This window comes from Lethenteron reissneri, chromosome 33 (assembly GCF_015708825.2).
Source record: "Lethenteron reissneri isolate LAM-NWPU_2019-01 chromosome 33, ASM1570882v1, whole genome shotgun sequence".
NCBI classification, from domain to species: domain Eukaryota; kingdom Metazoa; phylum Chordata; class Hyperoartia; order Petromyzontiformes; family Petromyzontidae; genus Lethenteron; species Lethenteron reissneri.
The window spans coordinates 12,115,497-12,129,254 of record NC_083811.1 but is presented as its reverse complement, the minus strand read 5'-3'; the positions used below and the strand labels follow the sequence as shown (position 1 = coordinate 12,129,254).

General features: G+C 40.3%; 1 protein-coding gene across 3 annotated transcripts in view; it reads left to right on the top strand.

The window, feature by feature from the left end:
- LRRIQ1 (leucine rich repeats and IQ motif containing 1) overlaps window positions 1-13,758 on the top strand; it is a 117,852-nt gene that overhangs the window by 8,273 nt on the left and 95,821 nt on the right. For all 3 annotated transcript variants that reach the window (XM_061564630.1, XM_061564629.1, XM_061564628.1), the window contains 8 exons: window positions 274-458; window positions 1,895-1,969; window positions 2,892-4,172; window positions 4,895-5,047; window positions 5,382-5,532; window positions 6,774-6,967; window positions 7,925-8,052; window positions 8,693-8,766. In XM_061564630.1, the coding sequence (XP_061420614.1) occupies window positions 274-458; window positions 1,895-1,969; window positions 2,892-4,172; window positions 4,895-5,047; window positions 5,382-5,532; window positions 6,774-6,967; window positions 7,925-8,052; window positions 8,693-8,766 (2,241 nt within the window). The remainder of the gene's footprint in view (window positions 1-273; window positions 459-1,894; window positions 1,970-2,891; window positions 4,173-4,894; window positions 5,048-5,381; window positions 5,533-6,773; window positions 6,968-7,924; window positions 8,053-8,692; window positions 8,767-13,758) is intronic.

Sequence of the window (13,758 nt, the reverse complement as noted above, 5' to 3'; positions counted from 1 at the left end):
AGAAACAGGTGTGTTAGATGAGGGTATTAACTCAGAGTAGACAGGATGTCTACTTCAGAGATGATATGTGGTTTTATTAAGAATGTTTACAGCGCTGAAGGTAATTGGTTCTTGTTGTATCTCCTGAGCAATAATTGTTTATCAACGACCTTGGAAAAGACACGTATCTAATAAGTCATACTGTTTGTTACACCTAAGCATTGCAAACATAAATTTAAAGTTACGTGTACACCCAACCCATCTGTACAATATGTTACCAATTCGCTCTTGCAGATATTAAGGGAAATGCCAGTGTCGGGACAGATTCGATAGCGGAGACGGCAGGTGCCAGCGAGGAGGCGAAGAGACTCGTGGGAGCCGGTGACAGAACCCACGGGCAGCCTGAACACGAGCAGCGCCGCCGCGCGAGACAGGAGCAGGACGAGCAGGAGGAGATGGACTTGCAGCGGCAGCGGCTGGTACACTCCTAGTTGCCACACCTTGCCAAGCAACACCAAGCATTGGCTGGCATCACTCAACTGACGTTATCTCCCGTGTACTGAAATACAACGCAGTGGCTGGTGTTGTACAACTTGTTTGATTGTTCAAGTGATATCAGGCGAGAGATGCTGCCATGATGTAATGGTTAGCATACTGGAGTGAAATGTACACCACAGTCGCCTCGAACAAGAGGTCGTGTGTGGTGGAGTAAAGCCTGGGTTCTCCCAACTCTCAAGATGTCTGGCCAGCCTCAAAGAGTGGGCCCAATACCCTCGGACTGAGAGACGTTCTACATGCAATGCACATTAATGTATGTTGTTAAATCTAAGAGATTCTTCGAGTGGAGGCAGTTTTGCCAGGAGTGGTATGAGCAAGCAGTAGTGGTTGAGTGCTAGGCTCGCAATCACAAGGTCGCAAGTTCAAATAATGGATGGGGTCTACCCAGCCCATTATTCTCTATGGTTGTTTAAATGAATACCATTGTGTTAAGTTTACAGTCATCACCCGATAGAGAGACTGGTCCCAAGTAGGGGAATGTGTAATGTCCACCACTGGCTCAGGGAAGCCAATGGAGGTAAGTACCATCCCATTACTCATTTGTGAAATGAGACACTGACTTTCAATAACAAACAGTGGCTGGTATTGTAGAATTAGCAATGTCTCCCATGTAATGCCAAGAAGTGGATAACATTATAAAACACATGATTGCACTTCTTTCTTCCATGACCTCCAATTCCCCAAATTCAGATTTCTAATTCACGTGTTGACAAATTAGTATTTTCTAGCAAAGTCCTACAGAAACGAGTCTGCACATTTCAGTAAATATGGCCATTTATCCAGCCACGTTTTCTCGATTTATTAAGTTGGTGTTCTAAAACAAATTGGCCACACATGCAGTTATTTTGAAGTGGTAATTTTGCAAATGGCTTCGAGCTGTTGTACATTCAAGGCATATTTGTATGTTATTAATTATACATTTTTCCATCAAACATGATTCGTACCTTAAGTCAATGCTGCTAGAATTCTTGAAAAATATAATCTTGGACAATATAATAAAATCTACATCGATTTATTTTACATATTATGGCATATAGTGTAGGTCATACAGTGTGTAGAGTGCTGGATACACAATTATAAGGTTTAAAATTAATATCCTGATGACGGGTTGACTCAGCCCATTATTCTTCAGGAGTTGATAAAACGTTCACTAATTTGTGGTAAGTCGGCTGTGGTGATAGTTTAGATCGACCGGCCCCTGCCATTTTCATATGAAATTGTAGTTCATGACAGCCAACAGAGTTGAGCATAACCCAATGCATGTTTGAGCGGGAGAATAGTTTAACTTTGCTGATTTTACTCCAATGTATGTACATGATCTTAGTCTATGGTTTTATCTGTGATTGATTACATGCAGCTCCAACAAGCAAAGGTGGAAGAACTAGAACGTGCAAATCAAAAGGCATTTGAAGCGGAAATGAGAAACTATGAGGTATGGTGATTGCTTAAAAAGTATGACAATCACATTGACCTGAAATGGGTCCAATATGTGTATCTAGCAATGTCTGTTGTTCATGTTGTATGTATAGTTTTGGTTCTTTCGGTAAAGTCACGTAGATAGAAAACAAAAAAGAAAACATTGTAAATAAAATTTTCAACAAATTTATATTTATTATTTTTTATTTTATATCACTATTTAAATTTTAGTAATTTTTTTTTATTGTGTTTTTTGCTTTCATTATTTCAATTTATAATTTTTTCTTTTTATTTAATTTTTTAATTTTACATTTATTAAATCATTTTTGTTTTCTATTTACGTGATTTTACCGAAAGAATCAAGAATATGAATTCCTGCAGTCACGAAAGTTTGAAGTCTAAATGTATGTATGTTGAACTTCTTTAGCACTGTACATAACCAACCGTGCTAATCGGAGGTGCGGGGGAAGGATAACAAACTAAATACAAAAAGTTACTCCAGATTACGACATAAACAGGTCTATATGAGGACATTCATGGTGAGGGTTCTCATCAATGTGCCAATGGGTCACTTCATGGAGTTGTAGTTGGTCTCATTATCACCCTCTTTGCACTTTAATGACACTCTTAGAGATCCTGTGACATCATTCAAAGAAAGAGATATTGTGCTCTCAGCATTTTCCTGATTTATAAAATGTTGCCCTGAACTGACTTGCACGATGGTTAATTGTCCTCAAAGTCTTCCCAAGGGTCAAGTAAACTATTCTATTTACACAACATGTGGAGACCCTACTCAACATAATGTGTTGCTCAATCAACTACAAATTTCATGAAGTGAAATAAAATGTACAAAATTACCTTCATGAAATAACTCATACATTCTAATATAACTGATATTTCTGCATCTCTTTTGTGTCTTATGTATGTGCATTTCCAAGGCTGAAATTGAGCGCTTTCAGGAACAAATTGACCATGAGAAGAAAGAACTTGAGCAGAGGCTTGCGAAAGACAGACAAGAACTACGCGACAGGCAGCAGCCCGCAGCACTCAAGATCCAGGCCCTATTCAAAGGCTACAGAACACGGAAAATATACGCGCCCTTGATAGCAGCGAGACGAGAAGAGCTCAGGCAAGAAAAAGAACTCGCTCTCAGAAGGGAAAAGGAAGAGCGAGACAGAAGAGAAAGGCTGCAGCGGGAAGAGGAGGAGCAGAAGAGAAGGGAGGAAGAACGGCGACGAAAAGAAGAAGAGGAGATGAGGCGAAGGCAGGAGGAGGAGAAGAGAAGGCTTGAAGAGGCCGAGAGAAGGAGGATGGAGTATGAGAGACAGAAGGAGGAAGAGCGGAAGAGACTCGAAGAAGAGCGCTTGCGAATAGAGGAAGAGAGATTGCGACGGGAAGAAGTGACAAGGAGGGAAGCCGAACAGCGCAAGTTGGAGGAGGAACAAGAACGGCAGCGAGAAGAGGAAAAGAGAAAACGGGATGAAGAAGAAGAAGCAGCAGCGAACAAAAGGAAACAAGAAGAAGTGAAGAGAAAACAGGAAGAAAAGAGAAGGAAAAGGGAAGAAAGAAAGCAAAAACAGGACAAGGAAGACGAGAGGAGGAAACGGAAAGAGGAGGAGAGAATGCGAGCAGAAGAAAAAGAAGAAGTAATCAAGAAGCTAGAAGGAGAGAAAAGAAAAAGTAAAAATCACGAACCGGAGCAAAGCACCTCTGAGGCAGAGCAACAGGAAAGTCCAACGCAAGCAAAGCGGTGCACGCCACAAGAGAGTGCGATGAGCATTGATGGGAAGTGCATGGATGTGAAGGAAGGATATAGATCAAACAAAGAGCAAGAACAAGTCATGAATAAAGGACGGACAATGGATACAACCACGGTCTTGCAACCTTGCAAGAAGGATTTGAGCATTACCCCAGACGAAGAAGTAACGACATCAGAGCACATGGACATCCCACAACGCAACAATGATCGAACGTTAACTGTAGTTGAACATCAAGGGGAGATGCAAAGCTACGCTTCTAGCTTGACTCTTTCGGATGCAGTCGAGGCACGGAGGCTTGCCTGGATGAAAACCTGCAAGCCTTGGTCGAGAATCGTGGCAGAGAGCCGAGGTAAAGATTTACGTAAAAAAAGACCACGAAATAACTCTGCAGCAAGACATCTCTCCCCACTGTCTGTGGAGCAGATACTAAAAGGGGGCTTGGCATCTTCATTTCACCAGGTATTATTGAACAAGACCATTGCGAATGCTGTTGTGCTGGGCTTGGTGCCACATGTCAGTAATCTACAGGTCACATGGATATTTTTGACCTGTCTGTGCAAACTTTTTAATGTTATCCACATTAGTGTATGGGTTATCCCCCAGGTGTTTCTGATTCCTCCCATATGTAAATGACTAATATTAGAGGCTCAGTAAGACTTTCCTGGACATATGTGATGGACATGCATTTTATTTTATTTACTGCATAAAAAAATACCGTTCAACTTTTATTTTACACTTTATTTGCTCAAACACAGCTTGATTTGGTTGTTAGACAAAGTCTTGTAGGGCGGTTGTGGATTACAATATATGCTTTGCTGTGTGGCTACAAGCCGAGAGTGTAATTGGGATATGGTTGAATTAAAATGTAACATAGATGTACCATGAAATAGAAATAATGATATAAATGCATAGGTTAAATTGGCATTTAATTTAAATAAAATATGTTTACAATTTAGCTTTGGCAGCAAGCCGAGTTACATTTTTACGTAATTTAAAATCACCTTTAGCCAAGAGAATTGGTTTCCATGCCGCTATGTAATCTACATTGCGCCATTAACCATGTTGAAAGCAATATATCACACCAATGCAGTGCTTTCAGTAAACACATATATGAGATGTGATGGTAAATATGTTGGTTGTACAAAACTTTCTTGCTTAATTAATGGTTGTTACTTATTCAGGTCACAACAGTTTGTTTTCAAGACCTGCCTGGCTGCAATCTGAGCACGCTGGCTCAGTGTCCCAATCTGCAGTCTCTGAGTCTCAATCGCTGTGGCCTGTTGGCTCTGGACGGAGTCAACAACTGCAAGGGACTCAGAGTTATCGACACGCAGGTATCGCCACTAAACACGTGGTTAACATTATACGTAGTGATATTTAACATAGAAGAAAAAAAACGCATTTTGCAAGAGTTGCATTGTTATACTCATTCCTACTTACATGTAACGGACAGGGTCATAGAGTTAGTTTGGGTTATCGCGTGACAATGTGTTACAGTATTTGACGTAATAGAGGTGACAGAATGCTAGTTACCATTAAATACTCGTATTTTAATACTTTTATAAATTTCCAGGTGATTTCCTTAATATATAGTAAAATACAAGTTATTACAATGCTACATTCGTATAAGAGATATGTGTAATATTATATTCTCTGTGAGTTTTGCAGGACAACAGCATTGAGACTGTAAACTGCCAAGACCTAGAAAACCTGGAAGTCCTTCTGCTGTCTCATAACCATCTCACCTCGATTCATGGCTTAGAAGGATGCACCAACCTTACATTGTTGGAGCTCTCCCACAACAACATCACAAGGATAGGTTTGTGCCGGCAGTGTTTGTGTATTCACTATCACCGCGACACACCAGCATAAGCGGTTCACAACTGCGACAACACAGCCTGAATTTCAAACCCATCACCTTCTGTCTCTCATGACTACTGTTTCGGCATGTGCCTTGTTAATAAATATTTTTGGGTTAAGTCACGTAACGATCTGTCAAAATTTGTGCCATGCAGATCCTCCACCACCCGACACAGCCATACAACGTAATTGTGAAATGTACAAGCATTCTGACTTTTTTGATTTTATTCTTACTTCCTGGATATTTGTTCTGAAAACCCTTGACGTGCAGTTTCATGCGAAACATTGCATGTGATTGTTAAATTTGGTTGTGAAAATTGTGCAACTCATCGGTGAGCCGAAACAATAATAATTGGTGTATGACACACTCGTGTATGTGACAATTTAATTTGTTTGGCTATGTTACTTGGTATATGGTTTTAACAACACAAATTTGGCGAGATCATTATATGGCCTAACCCCAACATCATTTATGAATCATAACATTGGCTGTGAAAACCTACGCATTCATATAAGCTTAACCGTTTATGTCGAGTAAAGTAAAATTGCCTCTCTGCACAAAGGAGTGTGGGATAAAACTTCATCATAGTTTCCAGCCCTGAGCCAGTGGTAACCATTCCAGAGAATTATGACATGGGCCATTCTTTCTATAAGTCAGCGACCAATTGACACAACCTGGTGCTCATTTAATGACCCCTTAAGGATCATGGGCTGACTCAACTCCTGAAATCGCATTTGAAGTCAGACAGCTGAATTTCATGAACCTCAGTCACAGTGAATATGGTAAAAATAATTGACCAGCTTGCTTTCATGAGTGAACCCTGCATTTCACTGCTGTTGGAGCCAGTGGTCACATTACTGGGTCAACTCCGAAGTAAGAAGAGCGACCTATGGTATGCCATTATAAAAAAAAGGCAGAAGGGTATTACAATAATATATTTTGCTTGGGATAGCTACCCAAGCCTGCATTGAGTGTTATTAATAACAGTGCTTTGTTATGATTGCTACTGTCCAGCGACAGAGGGCAGTGAGGGTGTGAGAAGGTAAGTGCAGGAGGAGCTGAACCCATGAACCTGCTTGGCTCTGTACAATAGGGACAAGATCCGAGCTCTGCCGAGCACCGCTCCTGCGCTTGCCGAGCCTGCTTGCAAGTGGCCGTGAAAACACAGCATAACCCTCTTGCTGTGCACTCTACGGCAGGTGGTTTGGAGTGGCAGAAGAAGCTGCAGCGGCTGCTTGTGGACCATAACCAGCTGGTGAGCACGGCTGGGCTGAGCGAGGTGCCCCGGCTGCTGCACTTGGACTGCTCACACAACCACCTCTCCTCGCTGGAGGGCATACGGGACTGCGCATTGCTCCGTACGGTGCACGTGCAGGGCAACAACCTCACCCAGGTTAGCAGGGAGACTGTACGTCGCAGCAGTTGTGAAAGGTGCCTGTGGTTGTCAAGTCCATTGCTCACTATACCTAAACTGGTGGTACCAGCAAGCATCAAGATAATAGCATTGCTTTCATGTAATTGCCCGTAGTTAAATCACAATATGAGCAGTTCTTTTCATGGGGCAACCACTGTGTGTTTCCCATGAAGTGGTACTAATGTTATTGACCATTGGAATGATGGGATGGAAATTGGAATTATTTCATTTCAACTGGCAATCTGAGGATTAGATTGAAATATACACAAAGGTGTGTGTGTAGGCATTGCATGTACAAACGTTATCAGCCTTATTCAGACCTCCAATTCAAAAGAACTGAATGTGTGGACATGCTGTCGATTAGAGACGGTGGTGTAAATGACAAAATGGCCACAGATTCAGTTATTTTGAGCTGGTGGTCTGGATAAAGCTGAGACCTTTTGTACATGCACTGCACATCTTTGTATATTGGTAAATACATTTGTTTTCAGCCTGCATTTTTCTGCTGTGATGGGTTATCTCCTAATTTACATACTTGAATTATTCCTATAATCATAAATTGAGCACTCATCACAATGCACCAAAGCTGAACGTTTGTGAAGATATCGTAAAAACGTCAAGTAAAAATAAGCTTTATATAAAGTAAACAAGCAAGTTTCAAACAAACTATGAAATGTGAATGATCTATCTTAGCACATTTTTATTGTGCTAGCAGACAGTTTTATAGCCAGTCACAGATGTTACATATATGAAAAACCTTAAATCAACACAACACATGGACACACATCATACATCCCATGAACATATTGTAAACCGATTTCCGCCAATTGTTTTACCCGTGTTACCAAAAGTAATACACATGCATATGAAACTGTCGTATAGAACTTGCTCACTTTGAAGCTTGTGAATGCAAATGTGTTTCTCGTATTTGTGCAGATCCCTCCACTACGGAACCAGGTGCTCTTGAGCGAACTGTGCCTGGATGACAATGGCATCAGCTCCTTGCAGACACTGGGCTCCAGCTGGCTTCCTCACCTCCGCATACTCTCCTTGTCCCACAACGGGTGTGTAATGATTTATGTTGAAGAGAAAAAAAAAACCCTACACTTATTTTCAAGATGTGTTTGGGTAGCTTCCCCATGATCTGGGGTTTGTATGTGTGCAGTCACTCACTATTGGAAGGTAGGCGAGCTCAAATCTTGGTTCACGGCTTGGCTCTGGCCATCACCTCTCACGGGCTGATAAAATGAATTACTTTGTGTGGGAAATCATGACTGGCCCCACAATGTTAATATACAATTTGAACAGAAATGAGAACCATTACATGCTAATTTTAGGAGACAGACACTATGAATTATAACTTTGAATAATGCATACAACTTTGTTCTGTACTAGGGGAGGTCAAGGAGTAGCCCACTACATTAACCATTACTGCCTTGCTCCTCATTCTGAAACTACGTGCACACAATCACACATGGTACAACGGCACCATATTTAAGTTAAATATGTGAACATTGCTATACCATGAATGTACTATCACATTTCAAATATGTACAGTGTGTTTGCTCTATAGGAAATTCAGCTTTTATTTTGGCATTTAAAAAAAGAGCAGTTGCCTTATATTTCTTTCAAAAGGTTTTTATTTTATTTAAAATATAATTTAATTTTAAAACTTGCTGCATATTTGCTTCTTTTCTTTTCAAGGCTCTCGGATTTGTGTCCATTCAATATGTTTATTTCCCTGGAGAAACTCTGCATCAGTAACAACTGTGTAACTGGTAAGTGGCCACACTTGAAGGCAGTACTCTTTGATCCATGGTATGAGAAACACCAGACCTGCATCAGTCGCACTACTTTCCAGAGCTAGTCTGGATTTTATTGGCAGTCCACCACATGCTGAAATATCAGGACTTTACTGGGTTCTTTGAGGCTTTTTAACAATCAAATTATGACTTTGTGTCATTGAAAATTAATCAAGAGTTTTTGCCATTGCACCTTCTGGCATGCACCGATAATTGTGGATAATGACTTTTCAAAAAATATCAGATTGCTGAAATGTTGTACATAGTACTTCAAATCATTACAATTGTTTCCTTGCTCAAGTAAGCAAGAGGCTGTAGTCATGTCCATTGGTAGCCCATTGCCAGCAGTGAAAATGCCACATGAACCTTATGGCGGTATCCCGGGGTACCAAAGTACCCCGGCTCTCGCATAATGTCCGTGATGCAATCACTGTTAGTCTGTTGATGGTCGGCGATGCGGCGATCGACTCATCTCGACGAGCTGTACACGATGCACTATGGCGCATACGAGCGTTCAGGGTTTCAGCGCAATCGTCCTCGCTGCGTTTCGACATCGCGGAGTGGCACCGATTTCGGACTGATTGGTACCCCAATCGCGGAGTGAAGTACACCCCTGGAAAAAATAGTGTCCCAGAAATAAAATATTTAATTGCCTCGGCCAGTTTGCATTATTTGGTACCCCGGGGTACCGCAATGAGGATCAATGCCAATTAGGGCAGGGAGCAGTCTTTCTGTGCTTCATTTTATGTTGCTTGAGAAACAATAATTTTATTTTGCCCTCGGAAAGCTCCCGTGTGTTAATAGAGGCGAGGATTGTTTTGGCAAATTCCTTTTCAGGATTCTTTTTTGTTGTGGGAAGGAAACCAGAGAAAGCCATGCTTGTATGAACAACTGTCGATAACGGTGGCCTATAATGAAAACTCATACAATCGGCAACGTTTCAAGAAATGACCATTCTTTACAGCAGAGAGAGACTGTAACATCTCTCTGCTCTGAAAGTCCATTGCCCAAAATGTAACCTCTGAAATATATATTATTTTTACTTTTAGGACAGTGTTATTGACAAATGTGTTGATAATGTTAATTATACCTTCAACGTTTCCAGTTCGGAAATCTACCCACAGTTCAGGCTGCAGGTGTGTCTAATGCACGTCAGCTACACATTTGTATCACCTCCGTTTCCAAATCACTATTTCACAGATGTAGCCACCATACCCAGTAAGTCAATCAATTCCTGTCCTTAATTGAACTCGTTTAAATCCCATTGAGATGAATTACATATTTTGCAAGGCATGCCTGGATAAACCACAGTTATGCATCACGGTTATAAGCTACATTTGACATTTAGCTTGTGTGGGTAATGTAAACTGTTGGGATTTTGGCTATGACAGGTAGGCATGCATACTGGCAGGTTATTTCACGCAAAATAAGACCTGATTTAGACACGTGTGTCGGCCACTTAGGCCTTGAACTGAGCGATGACAGTCACGTTGGTTGAAACGTATAGGCTTGATGCAAAGGCAGAAATAGACATTGTGGTATTAAATATGCTTGTGAGGCTGTGCTGGAAAGTGTCAAACAATTAATTCAACTCGGTAGCATTATTACCATGCAGAAAAATGATGATTGCTGTTGAAAGACAATACTGAGTTACTGGAAGCATTTTAATTAAGGCTTTAAATAAGTCTGATTGATCTTTCAAGCACAGGGTGGTGGTGGTCATCTATTTTTGAAAGTCCTGAGCCCCAGGTGGAAATGTCTACGTTCGCTTGTCTCTGGACTAACCAAGACTGTTGACTTTAAACAAACTTGTGCTTATTGCTATTGACCGCAGGGTAAAGATGGGCATGGTAAAATGAGTCCTTACGTAGGCACATGTAGCTTTTAGCTGCATATAATAAATCACACCTCTTTATACCCGATACAAAAAAAAATCTAACAACTGGACCGCTTCATTCCATCCCGTTGTATATGTATCCAGTCCAAATGTCATAGCAGGTGATATGCACTCGGTAAAAACTTTCCTCTGGTACGGTGCTTGAGATTTTAGAGGTTTTTTTTTTTATAAAAGCACTTCAACCCACGCTCACTCACCCCTCTATTTTATATCGTTCATCACAGTCTATTTTCAACAATTGTGTCTTTCCCACGGGTATCATCAATTGTCTAGAAAAGTTATTTGTATACTGTATGTCTTTTTTTTACTAATTTATCTTGAGACCCATTTGCATCCTTCTTTTACTTAATCAGCAACACAAATAGATGCAAAAAAGTAACATGTGGAGGCATATGACTAATGCTGCGAATTAGAGACAGCCTGCATAAGATGGCTACCTGCAGGGTAGGGATAACATGTCACAGCTATAAATAATGCATATTTTGACATTTATTGCAGAATTCTATCATCATCGCCTTGTATACATGGTTTTTCTATGGGCACTCCAGTTTCTACCCACGCAAAAATACTCAAACATTCCAAGGCACAGCCATTCTTATAATTCATATTTAGGCCATTTTACGTTTTCAGTAAGTATTTGGCTGTCTATAACGCCTGGAATGTATGAAATTCCCAACCACGGAGGCAGCATAAGAGAAGGCGTGATCACCTATAATCAGATTGACAGGCAGACAACATTTCATCCACAGCACTGAGCTTCTAAAGTTCCTCTTAGGCAAACTGCTGTAATGCAATAATTACTCTACACGCGATGAATGAAATATAAATGGATGAATGATACTCTCGTGGGAGCAGACCACACACTATAGCTGCTATTATTTCTGGTGGTGTAGCTGTGCAGGGCAATTATGAGCCATGAAAAGTATAACTCGACCAATAATAACAATAATGTGGTGTTTCAGTGTCGGTATACAACATGAAATTGATACAAACATTAATATAATTCAAATATAGAGTTCCCAGCCTGGCTATACACCTAATTCCCGTTCAACAACAATGGTCGAACAAATACAAACTCTTCTAGTCGAATACATGGTCTTCCTAATACTTGCTGGCACGGGTTTTCAGTCATCGATTCTTACCTTCTGGTACATTTATAGCTCACAAATATATGTCCCGTTAACGCTTTCGATCTTTCATATCTGTGAAATTTCACTCTATTCACCAATAGATTTTCACGAAGAAAACATTTTGATTCAAAGCCAAACTGAAAATGCGTTTTAAAAATAGCCATGCAGAAAATGGAGAATTCAATTATGCTGACCTTTGGACTTGAGTGTGAGATTTTGACGCTCTGGAAAATACACAGGCTCCATTCATCATATTTTTAGTTGCAATCCAGAATGTGCAACAAGAAAGCCGTTATTACGCATCCCGTGCTTTTGAAAGGGTACGAGAACATATGCTCATCTTTGATATGTTACACGCAGGGCACCGCAAATAATCCCTAATGCACCTCAACAGTAAGGTAATGATTTTCAAGAGAAGTGCGAAAGACATTGATTAATTGAGTCCTCTCCTACCTTTCACCACGCGTCTGGCCTTTGCATGGGAACTGTTGTGCAAGAAACAGCAGCTGTTTCATCTCTACAAATGAACCTGGACAAAGTGGAGTTTTTTTCAGTCGGCAGTCTTTTAAGGGCAATTGAAGTTTCTTTGTTCTTTGACCACAAGTTGTGTTGTGCAACCGTTGGTACCGCGTTGCAGTATTGCATGGCCCCTTAAACTGCGATTTGACACAAAACACTCCAGCACAAAATATGCACTGGAATGCATGTTGTCATCATTTGGGTAAATCTTTGTGCCACCGTGTGCTCGAGTACCATGTTTTACTGTGAGAAGTTGGCATCGGTCCATCCCTTTATCATTAAATCATGTGCAATTCTAATGTTCAAAAGATGTTGCCTATGTGGTTCAAAGCCATTTTATATCTCAGTTGGTAGTACAGCAGTGACCAGTTGTATAAAACAACTTATATGGATTTCCCCCACTATTTTAAAACAGCATAAGTTAAAGAAAAATAATAATCGTCACGTATGATGTTTTATGCAGCTGATCAGTGTGCCCAGAGTTCAATTAGAATCGGAGTTCAATAGCCAAACAAAGCCTTTGGTGGCTAGTATGAACACACCTTTATGGGAAGGCAGCAGTCGTTATCCCACGAAGTGACTGATTCCTGCCATGGGGACTTACCATTTCTACCAATAACTCAGGACCACTAAAACAGATAAAGCACCACTCAACACTCATTTGAGATTGGGAAAATAAACTTGACTTTGTACACGATCTTGCCACACGATATCTCAAAATTACCAAACAAAAAATAATAATTGGTCCAACAGCTTCCATTATTCATGAAATGTAAATATTCTGTATTAACGTTTCCATTTTTTGACAAGCCTTACTGGTTACCCAGTAACTCGGCTATGTTTTTCAATGGACGAAAGGGCTATTATATTGCAAAATACAAGCACAATTATTTCTACTCCCAAGTGTGCTCTCAAGTTGAAAATTTCCTTAAAATTTAAAGTGCACAGAATTCCAAAAATAAATTTAATTTATCACCTCCCAGAAGAAAATTATACAGAGTGACATATATGGGCTTTTCCATCTATAATTTTCTAATATGGATATTGCCAATTAAGGAATATATATTTATTGTTTTTACAGCAGTTTTCATTATGTGTTTTCTTTTCAAACTCAATGAATATAGTATGTGTGAGGTTAGACAAGTCGAGGTGTTTGAATTACTCATGACAGATGCCACATGCGAATAACCCCTTTGATACATTCTAAAAAGCAGAGTATTGCAACGTAAAATAATGTTCTGACAATACCATGTCTTTATTCAGTAGTACATATTTTAATATATCACGCACAAATGCAATGTGTTTTTCCGGTAATGTATAGTGAAGGGTGATCGTGGTTACATATAGTTTTGAGATGTGGTTGCATTATATTGTATTGTACGGGGACTGCGTTTACTAGGGCCACATTGCAAGTTGCAGGGT